General features: G+C 43.8%; 1 protein-coding gene across 6 annotated transcripts in view; it reads left to right on the top strand.

Moving 5' to 3' along the window:
- Positions 1–22683, top strand: part of LOC147884603 (propionyl-CoA carboxylase) — a 120781-nt gene that overhangs the window by 83945 nt on the left and 14153 nt on the right. For all 6 annotated transcript variants that reach the window (XM_087397436.1, XM_087397440.1, XM_087397438.1 and 3 more), the window contains 3 exons: positions 126–316; positions 411–527; positions 17838–17918. In XM_087397436.1, the coding sequence (XP_087253562.1) occupies positions 126–316; positions 411–527; positions 17838–17918 (389 nt within the window). The remainder of the gene's footprint in view (positions 1–125; positions 317–410; positions 528–17837; positions 17919–22683) is intronic.

Here is a 22683-nt window from a genome sequence, read left to right as displayed (position 1 = left end):
GCAAGTCAAAACTACAATAGACTTTGTAAGGAACCTGCTCAAAACGCTAGCCAATATTGGATTTGTGGGTGTATGTTGAGAAATATGGTTCTCAGCACCTGCCTTCTTTGCTGGGTTTCACACAGCTGATGAATTTCGAGATATGTCAGCTGAGCAACTTCTCAAAGTTTCGTTGCCATATGCGGAGATTAGCCACAAAGGGGAGGTCATTCTAGCCAAACCTAAGGGAAGTGGAGGAGAGCTTAGTGTTGCCACCTGTGCACAACAACTTTTGTATGAGGTTGGAGATCCTTCAGCATACATAACTCCAGATGTGGTGAGGTTGCCCCCTACAGCAGGAATCATGCTTATATGGTCCTTTCACATCTTTTACTAATCCTAGACTGATTGCCTCTTTTCATCCTTGACAGGTGGTAGATTTTACACAGGTCACATTCCAACCATTGACAGCAGATATTGTTAGTGCGAAGGGAGCAATACCAGGGTCCTGTTTGCGTCCTGAGAAACTTCTTCGCCTTGTACCACAGGTAATGTGAAAGGAGAATTGGTTTTTCATCATAGTACTTTTTTCACATGAAAAATACTTACATTAAGAATGAAAAAAGCACCAAGAGCAAAGAGCTGGAGGCAAGAAGTACATCGTGCTCAGCATAAGAATAAACTCAAAGGGTGGAGCCCTACTCAACCAAAAATCCAGGACTGAGACTGAAAGTGTCATCTCACTCTTGTAGTACCCTTTGAAAAGGAGTGACAACCTCTCCATTCTGTATGGAAATTAGTCTTCTTGGCATTAGCAGCCCTAGAGGACCCCTGCATATCTGACTAGATGGTCATGATAGTGTGCACTGTGTCCATCCAAATATTGGCCAAATTGTGAGAGAACTGGACTTGGGAGCCATCTAGTGCCTCTATGCATATAGACTTCCAGATATGCCAGGCTGAAATGCTCACTATGATCTCCCACCAAGAGTCCAGCAAAGCATGTACAAGTTTGTATAGAGAGAATAACAGCATTAAGAGAGAATGGCTCAACAAAGTGATGTTGAACTGAGAAAGGCCAAGAAGATCCATGCTTCTCATAGAACACGTGGGGTCATAATAGAGAGCCAAGCGACGGATCCCCAAGTGATGGTGTGGAAAAAGAGGATTGGGCAAAGCAACCAGAAGTCTGGCAATCCCTTTCCAAACAGTCCTAGCCTGTAGGGGCAATGTTTAATGGACTCCTCTTGTGAAGAGCAATGCGAACAAGAAGATGGGACTCTCGACCCATGAATAGAAAACCAAAGAAAAGAGTGAATTTTCTATTCCTGGGAGACTTCAGAGCTGTAAAAGATTATACACATCTACTGAAATCTGAAAATTCTCCCAATGAGAAGATCTAGAAGGCTTCCAGCCTGTAATTACTAATAGTGTACTGAAAGAATGGGAGGCTCTTCAAATGATTTCCTGCGTCAATTCATTCCCACTCCTGGGCCATTTAATTTATGGAGACACGCCTGTAAAGCCACTGAAGAGACATGGCGGTAGGAGAATGCCAAGCTAACTAGGAATATGGAAAACATAATGGAAAGGCAAAACGGAAAGAAAATGAAAGAACAAGTGCTAGGCAATGATAACCAAAATACTCACATGTAGATAGCTTGATGTTGACTGATGTATTAGACAATAGACAAGTACAACAATAAATAGTGTGCCACTAGACTCTAGAAAGTCACAATGTCTATGGGATATCTCCCAATATGACACGTGGCATGTCTAGGACTCACTAGACTATAAAACCACTAGTACAGTCATTTTTGACTCACTTGTGCTTCATATTCCAACACCCCCCCATGAAGGCAAGGTGAGAGACTACTGGAATGAAAGCAAGAACAGAACATGACAATGACAGTCTAAGGTGAGGGACTATTGGAATGGAACCAAGAACAGAACATGATAATGACGGTCATCAAACTGTAAACCCTATGTAACTCAGAGGCTAAAGTCTGCTGAGTGAGCATGCTCAGAGGTTGATCCAAGCACTCTCATGGCTTGAGACTCAACATGCTCAGAGGCTCACGTTATAGCATGGCTACATGACCAGCTCATAGGTCTAGGAATACACCAACATCCTGGAACTCGGCCAGGCTTGATAACGAGACCTATCAAAGACAATACATATGGCTTCCACAGTACGTCCCCCCTTGGCTTCATAATAGGACATGTTAGGAAGCCACACACCAAAATAGGAAAACCAATACATCTTTTTAGGAGGACTATCCAAGGTAGAGGACCTTTAGACTCAATGAAAACCAAACACTCAATACATATCATTCTAGGCGGACTACCCAGGGCAGAGAACCCCAAAATACATCAAGCTGTAGGAATAATAAATATAGATCTCTTAGAAGTAAGAGATGTCCTCGAAGCAGCTGGAGGCACATATGAGTGCCCATTTCTGTGTGTCGATGAAGCACTACGCAGGAATGCCCCAATAAAGATGTCGGTGAAGTCCATGGGGCAGCTACATGGAGCACTCACATGGTGACTCTCAAAATGCCAAAAGGAGAGTCACCAATATTAAAGTAGAAGCCTCAGTTACCACGACCAATCGGAAAGTCAATCAATGCAAAGTACCTCAAGCATTGATCGATTAAGCAATGTTGAAGAAGTCACTTGTTGATGTAGAGTGGTCTACATCAAGCTCGATGTAATGCACTAATAAGAGAGATGACTGTAGTGAAGTGTGTTGGAGTAGTATCGGAGAACTCACATCTAGCTCGGGAAGTCTTCACCAAAGTTTGTAAGGCTCCATGACTGGAAAAGAGTAGAAATGCATGTGTAACTATGGAAAGATCACCTTGATAAGTTCTTCATGCGCTGGAGCAAGTCTGGAACTTCTTCATGGCAAACAGAAGTAGAAGGACAGTAGCTCCAAGAGAATGACGGGCAGAATACGGGCACCAACTTGCGGGCAGCAGCTTCAAGAGAATGTCGGGCAGAAGGAGCAAATGGCGGGCTGGAGCAGAGGTCAACAATAAAGAGAATGGACAGCTTTAAGTTGAGCTGGCTACATCATGCTTGGGCTGTCAAATCATTGAGCTCCAGAATAAAATTCGCGCGCAAAAACAAATTTCGTCACTTCTTGCAAGGGCTGTAACTTTTCACAGAAAACTCGGATTGTAAAAACGAAATTTGTAGTACTCAAGGTCCTCTACAACTTTGTTGAAGACACAAAGCCGTGATTCTGCTATCTAGCGTTAGATAGAAGCGTCACATCGCCCGCAGGTCACAAAAAGATGTGTCAAGTCTAGCTAAACTCGAAAAATGAGTTTTCCCCGAATACTCTCCAATATAAGAGCAAACTGCGGTGATGAAGAGTATCTGATAGAGTATCATAGAAACACCTCCTTGAATGTAAGTGAAACCAAAATCAGCCCCCCAATCTGGGGTGTCCTCATCACTAGTCTAGAAGCCATTAGATTTATTCCAATTGATGTGTGTGGAATCCAACCTCAAAACCTAGGATTGGAGAGTGCAGGTCCCTAACACAAGTAGATTTATGACATAGCAAATCACAAGGCATAAGGAGGTCCAGGTCAGTCCGGTAGGCAATGCAGCATTGGACTACCTCATAGAAACCCGAAGTAGAGGCTTTGAGGGAGTTAGAAGGAGAAGAGTGTTTCAAGGAGACGATAGAGCAGGGCTAGGAACATGGCTCTGATACCATATGAAGAGACATGGCAGTAAAAGAATGCCAAGCTAACTAGGAATGGAATGGAAATATGGAAAGCATAATGGAAAGGAAAAATGGAAAGAAAATGAAAGAACAAGTACTAGGCAATGATAACCAAAATACTCACATGTAGATAGCTTGATGTTGACTGATGTATTAGACAATAGATAAGTATAACAATATATAGTGTGCCACTAGACTCTAGAAAGTCACAATGTCTATGGGATATCTCCCAATGTGACACGTGGCATGTCTAGGACTCACTAGACTATAAAACCACCAGTACACTCATTTTTGACTCACTTTGGCTTCATATTCCAATAGCTACAACCTCCAAGAGCCTGATAAGATGCTCTCAGGATTGGAATCGATTGGGGTCTAATACCAGTCAAAAGTCATAAAACACTGCTCCACATGATTGATAGTCCGAATTGCCTCAAAGCATGCATCCATCAAAATACGCTCATCCCTGAACTAGAGAGCCTGCCTCCAGAGTGCACATCAAAGATCAAAGCATCCCCATCAACTAGAGTATTCCAATCCCTTTAGAGACCTATGACCTATACCTACTACCCTGGCATAAGACCCTTGACCACCAGCTTGCATAGCAAAGCCTTGCACTGCAGATATGAATCTATGATATTAAGGCTCCCATCCTGGAAAGGGAGATTCCAACCCACCCTGGCTCTGGTATCTACTAAACCATCAAGCCCATTCCATATGAAATTTCTAATCGGCCTTTTAAGCTGAGTTATGTAGAGTGGCACAAAAATGAGCAAACAAACTAGGCTATGGCCCAATACTTCGCTCACCACTACCACTCTGGAGGCCAGGTCAAGTCTAGCCAAACTTCAAAATAGGATTTTCCTCTTAATACGAAGGAGAGATGTCCACCCAAACTTGGCAGCCCAAATACTTGACTGAGACACTCCTCTAAATCCAGGTGGAGCTAAGATGAGGCCCCCAAATTAGGTGTCCTCCTCATGGATCCAAAAACCATTGTTGAGACGCCTAGGGCAATGAAAATAGTGCCACCTCTATCCAATGACCAATTGTCAACATTGAATCTACCCATCCCTGTGTGAATGGGCATGTGACATCTCCTATTTGAGCAGGAGAATAGGAGCAAGGAAGACATAGCATGAAAAGCACCATCTGTCCAGTAATCTTTGTGGTTGAAACTAAAAGAGGAATGCATTCCACGCAGCTCTGTCAAGAGGCTGAAGGCCTCCTTCTCTTCACCCTTTTGTAACTCCACCATGTCAATCCAAGAGTTGCAATGGGGGCCTAGAAGCAATTCCTTCCAAAACAAAACACACTCCCCTTATTGTTTGGTGCATACAGGTTGAGAAGACCAACCTTATGCCCACCAATCAAGAGAAAATCCTCTATGCTCTAGAGGGAGTGATGATGTTGTGCCCAATGATTAGTGAAAGAAAGAAATTTGAAACTAAAATGCAAGTTCCTCCCCTAGTGCCAAGAGTGGGAGACCAAACAATATGACTTTATTGGACTTTCATCACTTGATGGTGGAGCGGCGACTACCTTCATGAGCAAAATATGTAGAGGTTGATTGAGGGAGTTTCTCCCTGATAAGTTCGCAGTTAGACTTGGCACTAGCTCCATGAAGGTCGTTGACACTTGGGACCTCTTCGAGATCATGCTTGTGTCGACTGAGTAGCTGTTGGGCTGCGGGAAAAGACACTTTGTAGCCTATAAGAATGCAAATGCGGGTCGTTTTGTGTGCTCTCTGGTAGTGAGCCACATAGTGGGTCTTTTATTCTCATTTTTAGAGTCTCTCTATGTGAGGCTTGTAGAGCTTTGTCTATGTGCGTGTGTCGCTCCATTGGTGATCTTTATGAGGTTTTTATGTCATTCTCTTTGGATGAGAATTTATCTGTGTCGTAGAAGCTTCGTATTGATTTAGCGAGTCCTTTGTCACATTCATCAGCCTTCTAATGCTACAAAAAGCACCCTAATGATGAGCTATACAATGAGATACAATTATATGGTTGTGTTGGATACACTAGGACTTAGTCTATTTTGTGTGTTAGTACTTGTACTATATATACGAAGTACTTGTACTTCATTTGGTTGAACATTTGAGTTGGAGTTCACTTGTGTTCACAATCCATCTCCATTCTTGTTCCTACATGTGGTATTAGAGCTAGTCGATCCAGCCCACCTGCTTCCCGCTCTCTCGTGTGCTCCCGTCGCACTTCTATCGCGGAGGAGAAGGTTCTGTTGCTGGCTGCCTACTCTTCAGCTAACCCACATCTTTGTTAGAATTATTATTATATTCTAGGTCCAATGTAATGTAATAAGTGGGTTAGGGGCACTTTTCCCTCTTAAAGGTTTTTCCTCCTAACCAGAATCTGATCTCTAAGTACGGTTAGTGATTAGATAGGGTTTTGTCAGTTAGACAAAACCCTCGTCTCTTTCTTGTACTACACTTCATTTTAATACACTTTGGGAGTGACCTACGTTCAGCTGACTTTCCATCTTGCTCACTCTTGCTCTCTTTCATTTTTCTCACATTTGGTATCAGAGCAGCTCTCCTTCCCGGACTTGCTCCCTACTCCCGCATTTTAGCTCTCGTCCGTACAACTTCATCATCAAGCTTGCAGCACATCAGCCATACAACGTATGGACTGTCAGTCCATACTGTGATGCCGCACGTGCGAACTACATCAACGCCAGCCGTACATTCTCGTACCCATCGTCCGTACAAGCGTACAATTTTGACGTACGGTCCATACGATTTCGACCGTACAGGCTAAGCCAAGCAGTTCCGTACTATCCTGCATTCCGTACACTTTTGCCAAAGCGCCGTACTGATAGTCTGTACTGTCAGTGTACCTGCTGTTTCCATACAACCCCACCATACAATTTCGTTCGTACATCCGTACACACGCCATACAGCCCTACTGTCAGTACAGCTTTCGTACAAGTGTACGAATTTCAACCGTACACTGTCCGTACCATTGTACGGAATATGTACTGACAGTTTTGTACAAGTTGAAGGCGTCTGTCCTTTTTAGCAAGGTTCATTTGCAGATTCATTTGTGCATTGTGCCATTGTTTGGCATTTCGTTGTAGCATGTGGAAATTTGGGGCTGTTTGCAGGAGACTTGAAATTTGAGTGACATTTGCTCAATTTCACCCCAAAATTTGGGGCTTTTGCAGGCAGAGTGCAAATTGTGCAACATTTGGGGCTTTCAAACCATTTGCCCACTTTTGTATGTAATTTCTCACAAGAAATTGGGGATTTTGCATTTGGGTTGCAATTTTGCAAGTAAAAGAGCATTTTGGAAGTTTGCAAGCATCTCTGGACTCAATACGAGTCAATTTGTAGACTTTTGCCACTTTTTGCAGATTTTGGGCATTCAGCAGAGCATTGTGGTGCATTTTGAGCCTTGGATAGGGTATGACAATATTTGTCACTGTGGGCAGATTTTCTTTGGCAGATTTTACTTGTGCATTTTACATCCCAAGAAGGGATTTTACTTGTTCAGTTTGCTGTATTTTTGAGTTTATTTGGCAAAAATGGCTCAGAACTGAAGAGACATGGTAGCTCGCTAGAAACGAAATGGAAATATGGAAAGCATAATGAAATGCAAAATGGAAAGGAAGAAAAGTACAAGTGCAAGGCAATAACCAAAATACTCACAATGTATTGATAGCTTGATGTTGACTGATATATTAGATAATAGACAAGTACAACAATATATAGTGTGTCACTAGACTCTAGAAAGTCACAATGTCTATGGGATATCTCCCAATATGACACGTGGCATGTCTAGGACTCACTAGACTATAAAACCACTAGTACACTCATTTTTGACTCACTTTGGCTTCATATTCCAACACCCCTCCATGAAGGCAAGGTGAGAGACTACTGGAATGGAACCAAGAATAGAACATGACAATGACGGTCCAAGGTGAGGGACTATTGGAATGGAACCAAGAACAGAACATGACAATGATGGTCATCAAACTATTCACCCTATGTAACTCAGAGGCTAAAGTCTGAGCGTGTTCAGAGCTTGATCCAAGCACTCTCATGGCTTGAGACTCAACATGCTCAGAGGCTCACGTTATAGATGGCTACATGACTCATAGGTCTAGGAATACACCACCATCCTGGAACTTGGTCAGGCCTGATAACGAGACCTATCAAAGCCAATACATGGCTCCCACAATGCGTCCCCCTCTAAACCTATCAAAGCCAATACATGGCTCCCACAGTATATCCTGTTAGGAAGCCACACACCAAAATAGGAAAACCAATACATCATTTTAGAAGGACTATCCAAGGCAGAGGACCTTTAGACTCAATGACAACCAAACACTCAATACATATAATTTTAGGGGGACTACCCAGGGCAGAGGATCCCAAAATAGATCAAGTTGTAGGAATAATAAAAATAGATCTCTTAGGAGTAAGAGATGTCCTCCAAGTAGCCACTGCACATGTGTGCACATCCCTGCGAGTCAATGACAATGCTAATACAGCACTAGGCATGGGCGCTCCAAAATATGTGTTGGTGACGTCCATGGGGTAGCTACATGGAGCGGTCATGGCATGACTCTCAAGATAGAAGATGGAGAGTCACCTCAAAATTGATGTAGAGGCCGGAGGTACCACAAGGACTAGTAGAGTCACTCAATGTACAAGCCTAGCACCACAGGCAATCAGAGAAGTAATCGAAGAAGCCGGGAAGTAACCGTTCCTCACATCAAGATCATTTTTCTTTATCTTCTTGCTGCAAATTAGTGTGGAGTCTACACACACACCGTTATAGAAGGTGGATGAGGTGTGCAATTTGGCAGCTTGAATGGCGAGAAGATAGAGCTTCGTGGGCAATAGGAGAAGCGTGAGCATCCGCGCGCATGAATAATTTTCGTCACTTTTTGCAGGGGCTATATCTTTTCATAGAAAACTTGGATTGCAATGATCTAAAAACGAAAATTGTAGTACTTAGGTCCTCTACAACTATCCTGAAGACACAAAGTCGCGATTCTGCTTCGAGATCCAGATAAAAGCGTCACATTGTCCGCAGGTCATAGAGAGAGCAACTGAAACAACACCACTTCAGGACGTCTTTGTAGCTGAAGGAAGGAGAAGAGCTCACCAAGGAAAGGGAAGAGAGGTGGCAGAAGCTCAACTTGGAGAAGACAACGTTGGAGGAGAATCCCAATGTTGATGAAGCCTTCAATGGAGAGGAGTAGGGAAGGGAGCTCCTCCAAGAGAAGGGAGGGCAGCTTCTCTGTCCGACCACCCTCTACCTCATGGAGAAGCAAGGAGGAAGGGAAGAGCTAGGAAGGAAGGCTCTGATACCAAATGAAGAGACATGGTAGCTAGCTAGGAACGGAATGGAAATATGGAAAGCATAATGAAAGGCAAAATGGAAAGGAAGGAAAGTACAAGTGCAAGGCAATAACCAAAATACTCACAATATATTGAAAGCTTGATGTTGACTGATATATTAGATAATAGACAAGTACAACAATATATAGTGTGCCACTAGACTCTAGAAAGTCACAATGTCTATGGGATATCTCCCAATATGACACGTGGCATGTCTAGGACTCACTAGACTATAAAACCACTAGTACACTCATTTTATACTCACTTTGGCTTCATATTCCAACAAGAACAACCCCAATGAGGTGTTCGGAGTCCTCACACAGGAGGATAAGTTGGATGGCACCAACTACTCCTTGTGGAGTTTTATGGTACGTTATATCTTGGTTGGCAGACATCTTTGGGATTATGTCAATGGAGATGAAGCAAGACGAGATACAGTGGCCACACCTGTCACTCCTATAACTAGAGGCAGGGGTAGAGGTCAAAATGCAGCACAAGTAGTTGGAGCTGCCGCTCCAAGAGCTCCCACAGCAGAGTAGAAAAGATGGGATTCTAGAGATGTACAAGCTCTATTAGAGACCTGGTTATTCATGAGGAGCAGGACGAGGCGCAGGACCATGAACATAGAGATAGCCCATCTTGCCAGAGAGCACCGATGGTTCCACCCCGAGGATGTACATATGACATGATCCAGCAGCACCGCAGGATGATCTTACACAGAGGCCGTACCCGTCGCTTTATTTCTAGACGACGGAGGATGATGGCAGATTTTTTGAGGAGATTGCTCCATGGAGACTTAGCACAGCCAGCAGCCCACTTGACACTTGCCCAGATCTTCACACTCATGGCAGGAGGCATGGTCGATGGCCATGACTTCCATCATTTCTTTAGATTTTTGGTACTCTATTTCATTTCATTTTGTATCTAGGATTTTTGTAGCCATTTTTGGCATCTTAGCTGTATTACGATGAGGCCACCTAGTTGGCGCATCGTTGATGATGTATTTTCCTTTCGGATGATTTTGTGTCCCATAGGCCATGTATGGCCTTCCGTGGACCTTTAATAAAATTTCTTTCTTTTCTTTCTTTCTTTCTATCAAGAGGTTCATTATACCTCACATTCGGTCATGCAAGACATCAAAGGCACCTTGGGAGATACTAGAGAGTATGTTTGCAGCAAGAAATGATGCCAGAATTTCCTTTCTGAAGCGAGAGCTTTCTCATATGCATATGGATGAGGGAGATTCCATGAATACTCACCTCATTAAGCTTCAGGATTTGAGGGAGCAATTGTTGAATATTGAGGAAGTCATTCCGGATTCAGAAATGATTATCACCACTCTGAATTCTCTCCCTGAGTCCTATCTCGGTTTCCACACCTCGCTGAATTTGTCATTGAGGGGGGGCAGCAATCCTCTCTCTTTTCGCGTGTTGGTAGGACTTCTGTTACAGGAGGAGCAGACACGAAGAAATATGGCAAACCGGGTTGGCGAGCATGCCATGCTTTCTAAGTTCAAGCCCAAGGGAAAAGGGCAGCAAAAGCAACATGCCAATCAGCCCTCACATCAACATAAAGCTGATTCAGGACAACCCTCTTACAAGGCTAAGGGTGATTCAGATAAGCATAAAAAGAAGGGCATTTGTTACTACTGGAAGAAGCCAGGTCATTATATTGGAGAATGCAAGAAGCGCATAGCTAAAGAGAAGAAAACGGATTTAGGTATGGCTGTGTCAGATGCATTAGCTCCTCATTCTCATGATGGGGGAGATGTTACAGCCAACTTCATGGAAGAGCACTATGCCTTTCTGTCTTGCACTTCATATTTTTCAGGGGGTAGTTCAGATGCTACAGCCACTAATGATGATGGCCCTTATGCTTTCTTGACTTGCAATTATGATCCTCAAAGGATGCATGCTCTCTCAGTGTCAATGAGACACTGAATACTTGGTATTTTGACAGTGGTGCTTCAAAGCACATCACTTCTAAGAATAGCCTGTTTGCATCTCTGCATCCTTCACCTACTAAAAAGAAGGTGACTTGTGCAAATAATTCTTCTTATTCAGTGTATGGAGTGGGAATATTATTCTCACATCCACTGATGGCACAGATTTTAGAATTTCACATGTTCTCTATGTGCCAGGCATAAAGAAGAATTTGCTTTCAATGTCCTCTCTAAATAGAGGAGGATTTCAGGTTGTATTCGATGATGCTAAGTGTGCAGTCAGAGACAAAGAGAATGACTATGCTTTGATGTTGTCTGGCACTTTGTATCGGGGTCTTTTTTAGCTTGATTTATATGAGAAAAGATCCGATCATGCATTTTCAGTAAGCACTCCCACTGCTGCAATGCAAAATGCGGAGTTATGGCATCCCAAGTATGGGCACATGAGCTATGGCAGCTTAATGACACTACGGAAGCATGAGATGGTTGATGCATTGCCTCCGTTAGAGTCACCTCCTCCTCATGCATGTGAGGGTTGCATCCTTGGTAAAATGCATAGATTTCCTTTCAAGAAAGATGGTGCAGTGAAAGCTACACGGAAATTGCAGCTTATTCATAGTGATGTCTGCGGTCCCATGAGAATACCTGCTTTTGGGGATTATCGTCATTATGTTACATTCATAGATGACTTCACTAACTACACTTGGGTTTATGGTCTCAAGGCAAAATCAAAAGTGTTTATGCATTTCAAACACTTTGTGGCTATGGTTGAGAATGAGACAGGACTCAAGGTGCAGACACTTAGCACAAATCGAGGGGGAGAGTATATGTCTCACGAGTTTGAGGCATTTTTGAAGGAGAAAGGCATCACGCATCAGCTTACAGTGAGGCTTACACCTCAACAGAATAGCAAAGCTGAGCGCAAGAATTGCACTCTTATGAAGATGGATAGATGCATGCTTACTAGTAAAAAGTTGCCTCACAGGTTCTGGCTTGAAGGTCTCATGTGTGTCGACTATATCGGGCTCCCACAAAGGCTTTGAAGACAATCACTCCCTATGAGGCATGGCATGGGAGAAAGCCTTCAGTGGACCATTTCAGAGTTTTTGGTTGTGTTGCATATGCTCACGTGCCTGTGGAGTTTCGACACAAGTTGTTAGATAAGGCACTTAAATGCATTTTTGTGGGGTAGAGTTCACAAAGCAAAGGCTATCGTCTCTACAATCCTACTTCACCCAAGATTTTTGTGAGTAGAGATGCTGATTTTCATATTCCAGCTTCTTTAGACGATGTTTTTAAGGGGATGGTTCCTATAGCATTTGGTTCCCCCGCTGAGGTTCATGCTGAAAATCAGAATTTACAGCAACCTCCTCCTGATCCACATGCCCCGATTCAGCCACCGGCTGATTTTGTACCTCCACAGGGTGTGGAAGAAGGTTGTCAGGCAAGAGATTCAAGAAATACATGCAGCCAAATCGGTTGCAACAGACTCTCAGGGAGAGTAGGCTTGAGGTCCCATTGCCTGGCAGGACTCGTAGTGTAGTAAGGCACGCAGGGGGAGCTCTTTCATTTGAGACAACTTATGCAGGGACTTTTCTTGATGAAGACGAGCCTGACTCTTTTGAAGAAGCCAAGGATAATGTGCATTGGATGCATGCCATGCACAACGAATTGCAGTCCATAGAGAAAAATCAGACTTGGGATGTTGTGGATTTGCCACCAGGTAAGCATGCCATTGGTACCAAGTGGGTTTTCAAGGTGAAAAGGAAGCCAGATGGGTCTATTGACAGGTACAAGGCAAGGCTGGTTGCCAAAGGCTATGCACAGAAGAAGGGCATAGATTATGAGGAGACTTTTGCTCCTACATCCCGATGACCACCATATGGTCAGTTATTACAATGGCTGCAAATTTTGTTTGTAATGTCCATCAGTTGGACGTAAAAACAGCTTTCCTTAATGGGGACTTGCAGGAAGAGGTTTACGTCAAACAACCTCCTGGATTTGAACTTTCTGGCAATGCACTTCAGGTTTGCAAGCTTAACAAAGCTTTATATGGGCTGAAACAAGCCCTACGTGCATGGTATGCCAAGATTGATGCATTCCTGGCAAGTAAGGGGTTACATAATAGTCCCATGGAAAGCACCCATCTCCATCAAGAAGGATGGGGGGGATATTTTGGTCATCAATCTTAATGTAGATGACATGCTGCTCATAGGGTCAAATGAGGATATAATTGCCGATTTCAAAGCTGGATTTGACATGACAGATTTGGGCATCTTAAATTTTTATTTAGGGGTACAGTTTATACAAGACAAGCGTGGCATCGTTATGTCTCAATCCAAGTATGTGCAGAGGCTCTTGGATAGGTTCAACATGCATGATTGTAAGCCTATAGCCACTTCCATGGAGCTGGGGCTGAAGCTTACTATGTATGATGCAGGTGAATCAGTGGATGTCACACTTTACAGCCAGGCTGTTGGATGCCTCATCTACATGTGCAATACACGGCCCGATATTTAGTATGCAGTATCTCAGGTGAGCAGATATATGCACAGCCCAAAGACAACACATTGGCAGGCTGTAAAACACATCTTCCATTATTTGCAAGGCACGAAGTCTTTTGCATTGATGTTTCCCAGGAGGGGTGACTTGCAGATGCATGCTTACAATGATTCAGATTGGGCTAGAGACTGGGCTAGAGACTATGATACCAGGTAGTCCACTAGTGGTAATTGTTTCTTTTTGGGCAAAGCTTGCATTTCTTGGTTGAGCAAGAAGCAATCTACAGTGGCTACTTCCTCATGTGAAGTTGAGTACAGGGCAGTTTTCACGATGACAGTTGAGTGTGTTTGGTTGCGGCGTTTGTTCGCTAATCTTCGTCTTTTATTAGAGGGTCCTTCTCCAATTCTCACTGATAGTCAGAGTGCTATAGCAGTTGCAAAGAATCCTGTGTTTCATGCTCGCATGAAGCACATTGAGGTTCATTATCATTATGTCAGAGAGAAGTTGCATGCAGGGGAGATTAGTATGATCTATGTGTCAACACATGACAATGTTGCAGACATCTTCACCAAAGCACTTCCACGTGAGAAGTTTGAGGCATTTTGCAGTGCCCTAAACTTAATCTCCTTTTGGTGATTGATCACTACCTTGTACACCACATTGGCACTGCAGGGGGGTGTTAGAATTATTATTATATTCTAGGCAGTGGCCAATGTAATGTAATAAGTGGGTTAGGGGCACTTTTCCCTCCTTTGATTGCATTATCAGTGAAGACGGACATTAAGTCAACCATTAAGTCATGCAAGCATGCTAAGGGTGCTTGGGACAAGTTGAAAAGTATGTGGAATGTCAAGAATGAAGCAAGAAGCATTGCTTTGAACAATAATCTCAATGACTTGTCCGTGCTCAAAGGTCAAACTATTTCAGAGCACATTGCTAAGATTACTGATATTCGAGATGAGCTTGTAGCTATTGATGAGGACATAGAAGACAAGAAATTGGGCTCTATCATCCTCAACAGCCTGGCTCCCTCATATGGCACATTTGTTACCTCCTTGACCATCATGCTTATGTTTTTTTGCCGAAAAAAGAGTGCTAATTATATTACTTCGAAAACAAGATACATGAGGTCAGCTTTGCAACTGACGGGCTGCGTTCACAAATCGGACGCAGCCCAAAAGGTAACAAAAAGTAAAGCTCTCTCTCACGGAGGGATCAGGCGAGTGTGAATGAAAAGCCAGAGGGGTGGTGAGTAACGCGACTGAAGGCCCTGCGAAGTATGCTCGAAGAAGAGGCCCTGTGTGTCCCAAACACGGAGGAAACGTCTCCGCTTCTTCCGGCCAGCCCGGGAGTCTCCCTGTATCTGGTCCCACTGGCCTCGAAGGGTGTGTATAATCTCACTCCAGATGTCAGTCATGATCTGGGCAGTCAAAAGGGAGGTGCCATCGAGGATCTGCGCGCAGCGCGAGGTCCAAATGTGCCATCCTGCGATGCTGCTAATAATCTCCCAGACTAGCTGCCTCTCCTGAGATCCTGTGCCAGCCTCTGCCAGGCGCGGCGGAATGCTCTCGAGCGGCCCCCACGTCCCCTGTGTGATAAGGAACGTGGGGTCCTGCGGACATGCCTCGAACAAGTGATGAAAACCAGGTGCACCAGCAGAACGCGCCCCAAGTGATCAAACCCAACTCCGGTGCTGCGCGAGTAAGGATCCCGAAGGTCCACCTCCACACTTCCTGGGCGCGAGTGTAGCTCCATAGGCAGTGTTTTGGTGACTCCTCGTCCTCATGACAGATTTGACAACGTCCATCCTGACCTATCTGCCGCAACCAGCTCCCCACTGGAAGACCTTTGTGGGCGAGAAGCCAAAGGAAGTAGGAGATCTTCCGCGGCCGCCAGCTCTCCCACAAGGCCTTCCAGAAGGCCTGCAGAAATAACCCCCTACTGGCTTGGTGTTTGCCCAGTCCTGTAATCCACATATGGGCTCTTTGCTGAGCCTTGCCTCTGCCTGTGTGCTCTCCCTCCATGTCCTTGAGCAGCCCCAAAAGAAGGACGGCTCCATGGCTCCCAATACAAACAAACCTAAGAGGGGAATGCTGTCCGACTAGCAACCTGTATTCTGTCTCCCTCCTAAGCTCCCAACAACACACCTTCCATCCAAGGTATCTGCAGCTGCCTCAAGACCTTTCTGGCTCCTACAAAGTCCATCCGTAGGGGGCAAGTGCGCTCGGATGTAATTAAGGCCTTGGCACCAGAAGCTTTCCTAACCAGGTATGTCTTCTCTCGGCGTATTTACTCAAGAGCAGGTCACTTCGACCTGAATAAGAGTTACAAACCCGCGTTAGCAGCACTGTTTAGCTCCAAAGCGTATGATTATGCAAAGTTGTTTTGTGAGAGCTTCAAGAGCACGATCAGGAAGAGGCATGGTAAGCACGACTGTACCTGTGGTCTCCAGCTGACTGACTTGCTACACCAATGGGCAGCTCATCCAATGGTCATTCTTCTTATATTTATCCCTTCCCATCCTCCCATTGCCCCCTCCAAAAGAATGAGCCTTGAGCTCTTTTGTATTTGGATTCATGTTCTAAATTTTGTAATACAGCTCTACGCTGAAACGATTGTACTCAGATTATCTCTCATGAATAAAATAGCTTCGAGGGGGTCCAGCCTGACAAGTTTTCTTGGGCCCTAGTGTGCTGTGAGAGAGTGAGAGAGAGAGAAAGAGAGTGATTTGCTGTTATGCCATAGTTTGCAGAAGAGAGGGACTAAGAGAATTGATGTAATGGCACAGCAAGCAGATTGTAGATGACGTAGTCACATGGAAGTGACATGGTCACCAGGATGACATAGTCACATGGAGACATGGTCACAAAGAGGACATGGTCATCTATCACCCGAGCACATGGCCATGCATCAAGGGTCTTCGTGTCACGCAGTCCACCTCTGCCAGACTGATAGGTGGCACAGATGCTTCATCCGACTGCGCCTTGTTAGAAATAGCGTGGCTACAGGCGGTGCACCTTTAGTAATTACGACGCACCAATTTGGCACAAGCTGGACGTTGTTACAGAAGACATGAAGAGATTGAGCGGCAGGATTGGCTAAGGATGAGGGGGCAGCCAATGGGAGGGGGCAAGGGGATCTCCTACCGGGGAAGGCAAGGGTGAAGAGGGGAGATGAGGGGGATGGGGATTCATTCATCATTGTACGGAGATTGAGAGGGGGAGAAGGTGTGGCTAGAGCTATGAGCTCGCCTATTGCACACTATTTTGTATTTCTATCTGGGATGAGTGATCTCTGCTTCATCTCTAAGCGGATTGGTGTACGAGGCTCCATTTTCATTCTATGTTATGTATTTGGTTCGCATTGTGCCCTCTTTGTCTATAGTTTCCTCCATTGTCTGTTATCATCATTGTTCTTTCTTGTCTCCTTTTAGAGTTTTTTCTTTCTGTTCCGATCACAGCACTCCCTAGCACCTCCTGTGTCACCAAGCAGGATCCTTGCACAGGGTAGTGTAGTGTCATAGGTCCATGCATCACCCACTTCACGCTTCTCACATCAGTGGCCTTAGGCCTCTGGTAACACCTCTGGAATTGAGCGGAGCTCCCCTTCATACATTTATTCATCCACAAAGTGTGGGATAATGTCTCAAAGAAGAGCAAGAAACATCCAGCAAGGTTCTGGGTAAGACAACAATCAGAGATGACTGTTATGCCAAGATCTGTAGGGAGCAAGTATATGCGTGCACTCCTCCTGCATCTCTTGGATAGGCTTCAGTGAACTGATGGATTGTGCCAACCCATCCCCCCCCTATAGGGTTTGAGGGCTAGAATCCCCCCAAAGAGGCTGAGCCAACCAGTCCCACACCCGACCAGCAATCTGACGACCCTGATGTGCTGCTGCTGAGTGTGACGTGCTGCTACTGATTCAGACCTGCAGCCATGGCCTATAAGTACGATAACTTGACATTCATCCATGTCAACAAGGGGATTGGCTATCTGTTGTAATTTCCTTTATGTTGTGCTAAATGCTGAACTTTCCCAGACCTTTATCGAATGTTGATGCTCTTGAAACCCCCTTTACTCCGGAATCAAATCAAAGGTCTTGCTTATTCTCTTCCTGACAAAATCCATAATTTTTAATGCCCTTAAAATTTAGAACAATACTGATATTGTGTGGTGTAAATGAAGGAAAAAATAAAGATCTGGGATGCTGATTTGCATTAGTCAGCAGCACAGATTGTTATTCAATATCTTTTAAACTTAGAAATGCTATTTTTACTGTCAGTAAAATTATACAAATCTATGCAGGAATGTGGCTGGAAAGCATGGGGAGAGATATCGTATGGTGGATCAGGGTGCATTCAGAGAACAAAAGCTGCAGAATATCTGGTAACCTTTCAACATCCTGTCTAACTTTGCCTTTGTCTCTGGAACAAAATTCTTAGAACGTCATGCTCTAAGGAGTGATTCTGGGGAAAAAATCTCCAGTGCTAAGAAGCCACATTTCTAGCAAGTTTATGTATGGTGAGGTTGATGGTTTTGATCCTCATACTTTACTCTTTATGTGTTGGTCTGGATCTCATACTTTACTTTTTTAATATCTAATAGATTAGTTGAATCCAAGTCTCCTCCTTTAAGATCTAGGCCATGACGAGGTCCTTTCAATCTTTATCTGTGTGTATATCTTGGACCCCAAACTCGTGAACTCACTCAACCTGAACACAGAAAACTCTTTACTTGTAACCTGATTTAACAAATTGAAGAGAACTACCACTACACATCAACAGACCTGGTATAACAACTTTTGCAAAGTCGCACAAGTGTTCTAAATACATTATTAGACCAAAAATTCAAGATATGTGGATCTCATAGACAAAGATTTTGAATTTCCAAGGCAACTCATTACAGTCAGTCTCTCGAAAAGCTCTACAAGGAAACATCCATGGGCACGTACAACGTAGCACATGTGACCACTAAAAACCACACAAATATACAAAATTCTAAGGACGTTACTTTTAGATTTTTCAATGCATGCTAAACTGAGGGAAATTACTCTCTAGATTGGGTATTTTTGGATGTAATCATATCATAAGGATAGCATTTTGTTAGCTTTGTTCTCTACTTTGTTGATATCTAATTGAACAGGGAAAAACTTTTATCGTAGATGTGAATCCCCAAGACAACAGCACTTAATAGCTGTTGCAACCAAAAGAGCTGCGTTGAGATTGTTCCTCAGCATCTCTCCTCGAAGTCATGAAATGATGTCTTTACATAAATATCCCTCTAGCTACATTTCAGCTTTGCCACCTTTCTCAAATAACGAGAATTAAAGACTCTTTTTTGAAAAAAAAGGACAATTTCATTTATAAACTCCTTAGCATTTTGTTAGCTTTGTTCTCTACTTTGTTGATATGTAATTGAACAGGGAAAAACTTTTATCCTAGATGTGAATCCCTAAGACAACAGCACTTAATAGCTCTTGCAACCAAAAGAGCTCACATTTCAGCTTTGCCACCTTTCTCAAATAACGAGAATTAAAGACTCTTTTTTGAGAAAAAAGGACAATTTCATTTATAAACTCCTTAGTGACACGGTCACCAAGGAAAAAACAACTTCCCAATGAAGGGTACAATATGGAAATACAAGGGTATCCCCCTAGCCGGCCTATGGGGTATTACCTCGTACAAAGGGCTGAAGTTCTGAACAAATAGCCACTTTGGTGGTTTACAATGCCATATTATACCACCATCTATGAATGATATCTACGTAAATGCTGGCCATCGTCTCCGAGGCTGATGTTGTTTGTTGCTCTATGGCCTGCCCGCACCTAGCTGTCCAAATGTACCAAGCAATGACGCTTGCTATCAACCCATCTATGGCAATGTCGAGGTTCCACACCGCCTCTGTGAAAAGATGTATGGATGAAGGTTAACTCTTGACCTACCAATCTAAGGGACAAGATCCCCTGAATTTCATACCATCTATCTTGAATCCCAGCCAAGACCAACCTCAAAGTTCTACCCAAATCCCATGTGCCATTGGGCAATCCCAAATGCAGTGCCTCTGAGACTCCTCTGCAAAACCACATTGTGAGCATGTAATTGAAGAATGACCAAACCAAAGCCAAGATGATATGGTCTCTCTAAAATAGAGGGCTTTCTCATATTTCCCCACCCAACCGCGGATTCCAGTGAGCTCCCTCCCGCATCTGTGAACTCTGTGATGAGTTCCATCCCTCTCATACTTTCCATGTGGAGCTCTCTTTCCAGAATCCTCACCCTTGCTTAGCACTTGTCACTTGGCCTATGGCTTTGGTGCCACATGTCCCACAAGGGACTCCTTTCTTTTTAGCCCTCTCTTGGGCTTCCCTATGCACCTCCTCATAAATGCCTAGGCCTAGGCATGACCCTAGACCCAAGCCCTCTAGGCCCTACTAATGCAAGTGCTACCAAGCCCTTTGGCTTCCCGCCTTATTCCATGGTCACGGTATTATAGTTGACGTAATTTCCCCTTTAAGAATGGTTTACGTCCTCGAAAACAAAATTAGGAAACCTCCTCTGGAGATTGCTTACCCTTTCCCATGTTGAACTCTCTTCAGGTCTATCTTTCCACTTAACCAGACATTCTTGCCATATTGTGTGTCGCGTTCTTTTTTCTTGTCTATCTAAAATTCTTTCTAGTTCATGTGGTAAAGATGCAAGTTCAATGAGTTCAATCAGGATTTCATTTCCAATGAGATTATCATCATCTCCTAATTTTCTTTTTAGCCTACTAACATGAAAAACTGGATGTACTCTACATCCCTCAGGTAAGGCTAATTTGTAAGCAAGTTCTCCGATTCTCTTAAGTATTGTGAATGATCCACAATACCTAGGAGACAACTTCGAACATTTACTTGCCTTTAGAGATTCAGAAGATTCAGGTACCTTGAGGTAGACTTTCTCATTCACTTCAAACTCCAACCTTCTACGGTGGGGGTTTACATAACTTCGTGTTCTATCCTGAGCTCTTCTTATGCTATCTTTAGCTAACTTAAGCGTTTGATTCATATCTTCAAGAAAGTCTTTGGCCGCTTGAACCTTCTCTTTTTCGAGTCCCACTATCATTGGGGCTCTCATGAATGGACTAAAACCAGTAGCTGAATGTTTGGCACTGTTATATGCAAATTCTAATATGGGCAAATACTGTTCCCAATTAGTTTGCCATCTACTTACATATGCTTGAAGCATATCCTCAATGATCTGATTGACTCTTTTAGTTTTACCATCGATCTGCGGATGATCTGCGGTGCTCATATTCAATGAAGTTTCTAACCTCATAAACACAGCCCTCCAAAAATGGCTATTAAATTTGCTATCTCGGTCACTAACAATACCGGCTGGTAGCCCATACAGAGTTGTGCCCCCTCTATGTCCTAGGTAATCCCACAATAAAATCTATGGAGATGCTTTCCCATTTGCTAGATGGAATCTCCAATGGGTGTAGGAGACATCCTATCTTAAGGCGTTACCTTAAGGCATTCAGTCTTATTGACCTGGCATTTTTAGCACTTCAATACATAGTCTTGGACGTCCTTACCTATTCCAGGCCAAAAGAATTGTCTTTTCAGAGGCGTATATGTCTTCTGAATTCCCGGGTGTCTAACACTCTTACTATCATGACATTCAAAAAGAATTGGCGCCTAATGTCATTATTATCCAAGACACATACTCTACCCTTGTAGAGTAGGTATCCATCTTCAATAGTATATTTTTCCACTTGAGTCCTTTATCACCAACTTGTGGTGTGTCGCCATTTCCATGCGACTCCTCAGTGAAAGCCCTTCGATTAGTTGGATTTCTATTTCTAATTGCTTCCCATATTTCAGAGAAGTGAGGGTCAAACTCATATTTTCCCTTTAAGGACTCTAGGAAATCATTCTGAAATTGAGTAAAACTCAATTCATTAACAATTGGCATTCGGCTATTCGCTCTCCCTAACCATTTCACCCCTTTTTGGAGTTGCCATTTCAAATAAATTTTTTTTCCAAAAGATATAAAGCAAAAGGCTTTATAGCAGAGAGAAACATGCGATGCCCTCTTCCTTGGTATATTGTTTGAGGCTTTGAATTCGCTTTTGAAGTCGGCACGTCCTTTACTTCGCAAGCAATCTTCACTTTCGATTCCGCTTTTGCGCTTCCCTCGATGTTGAACTCGCTTCGATCTTTGATATTCGATCTTCTTCTTTCAATTTGGTGAGGCTAACGAGTTTTGGAACTTATGAGTGATGAACTTTGAGAGGGAGAGGGGGATGCAAAGGACCTTAGAACCTTTTGAAATAAAAGGAGGCTTAAAACTTTAGAGAGGGGGGAAATAATAAATGAGGTGGCTTTTCCTGAGGTTTTGGAAACCTCAGATGACGTGCTTTTTACAAAGCCTTACGCTTTGTCTGTCTGTGCAGGTTGACAACAATAGTAGAAGATGATCGTGGCGTCGACAAAACTCATTTGTTTTTCAATTTTGTTCTTCTGATCACATAAAGGCTTATGCATCCCGATTTGAAGTTGAGACCAGCGAATAATCATGCTTATGCATTCCGATTTGGAGTCGAGACCATTGAATCTTAGCTGTTACAATAGAAACACCCCTGACCACATGACGAGAGGCGTTGACCACATGATGACAGTTGTTGACCACATGTCGACCATGTGTCAACACAGGTTAGCCACATGACACGAGGAGTCGTGTGGTTCATCCAGGAGTACTATCCGAGGCAACCATGCGTCGACACATGTCAACCACGGGTCGACACATGTCAACCACAGGTCAACCAGGAGTATCATGCCCAAGGCATCTCATCGAGAGCTGCGCATAGGGAGAGTGAGCTTAGCACATGGAGCAGTTAGGAGTATTTACAGTTACAGAGTGGTTCAGTGGTGCGGTGATCCAGCTCACCTGCACATGGAGAATTTACACCATTCTAACCAGAAGAGGCTGGCGAGTCAGGAAGTCGCTGTAGCCATCAAGAGAGCCAGCGGCCCAACGGCTATCCTCAACAGCTAAGGAGATAAGAGGATGACCAATGGGAAGAAGGGGGGGTGATTCTCAGCAAATAAGGGACCCTCCAAGGCGGGGATGAGGATGAAGGCAAAGGTAGAGAGGGGAGGGAGAGATTC

This window comes from Dipteris shenzhenensis, chromosome 26 (assembly GCF_047967505.1).
Source record: "Dipteris shenzhenensis isolate YYH24624 ecotype China chromosome 26, Dip_SZ_1.0, whole genome shotgun sequence".
Classification (NCBI taxonomy): Eukaryota; Viridiplantae; Streptophyta; class Polypodiopsida; order Gleicheniales; family Dipteridaceae; genus Dipteris; species Dipteris shenzhenensis.
This window is presented reverse-complemented; position numbering and strand designations above follow the sequence as displayed.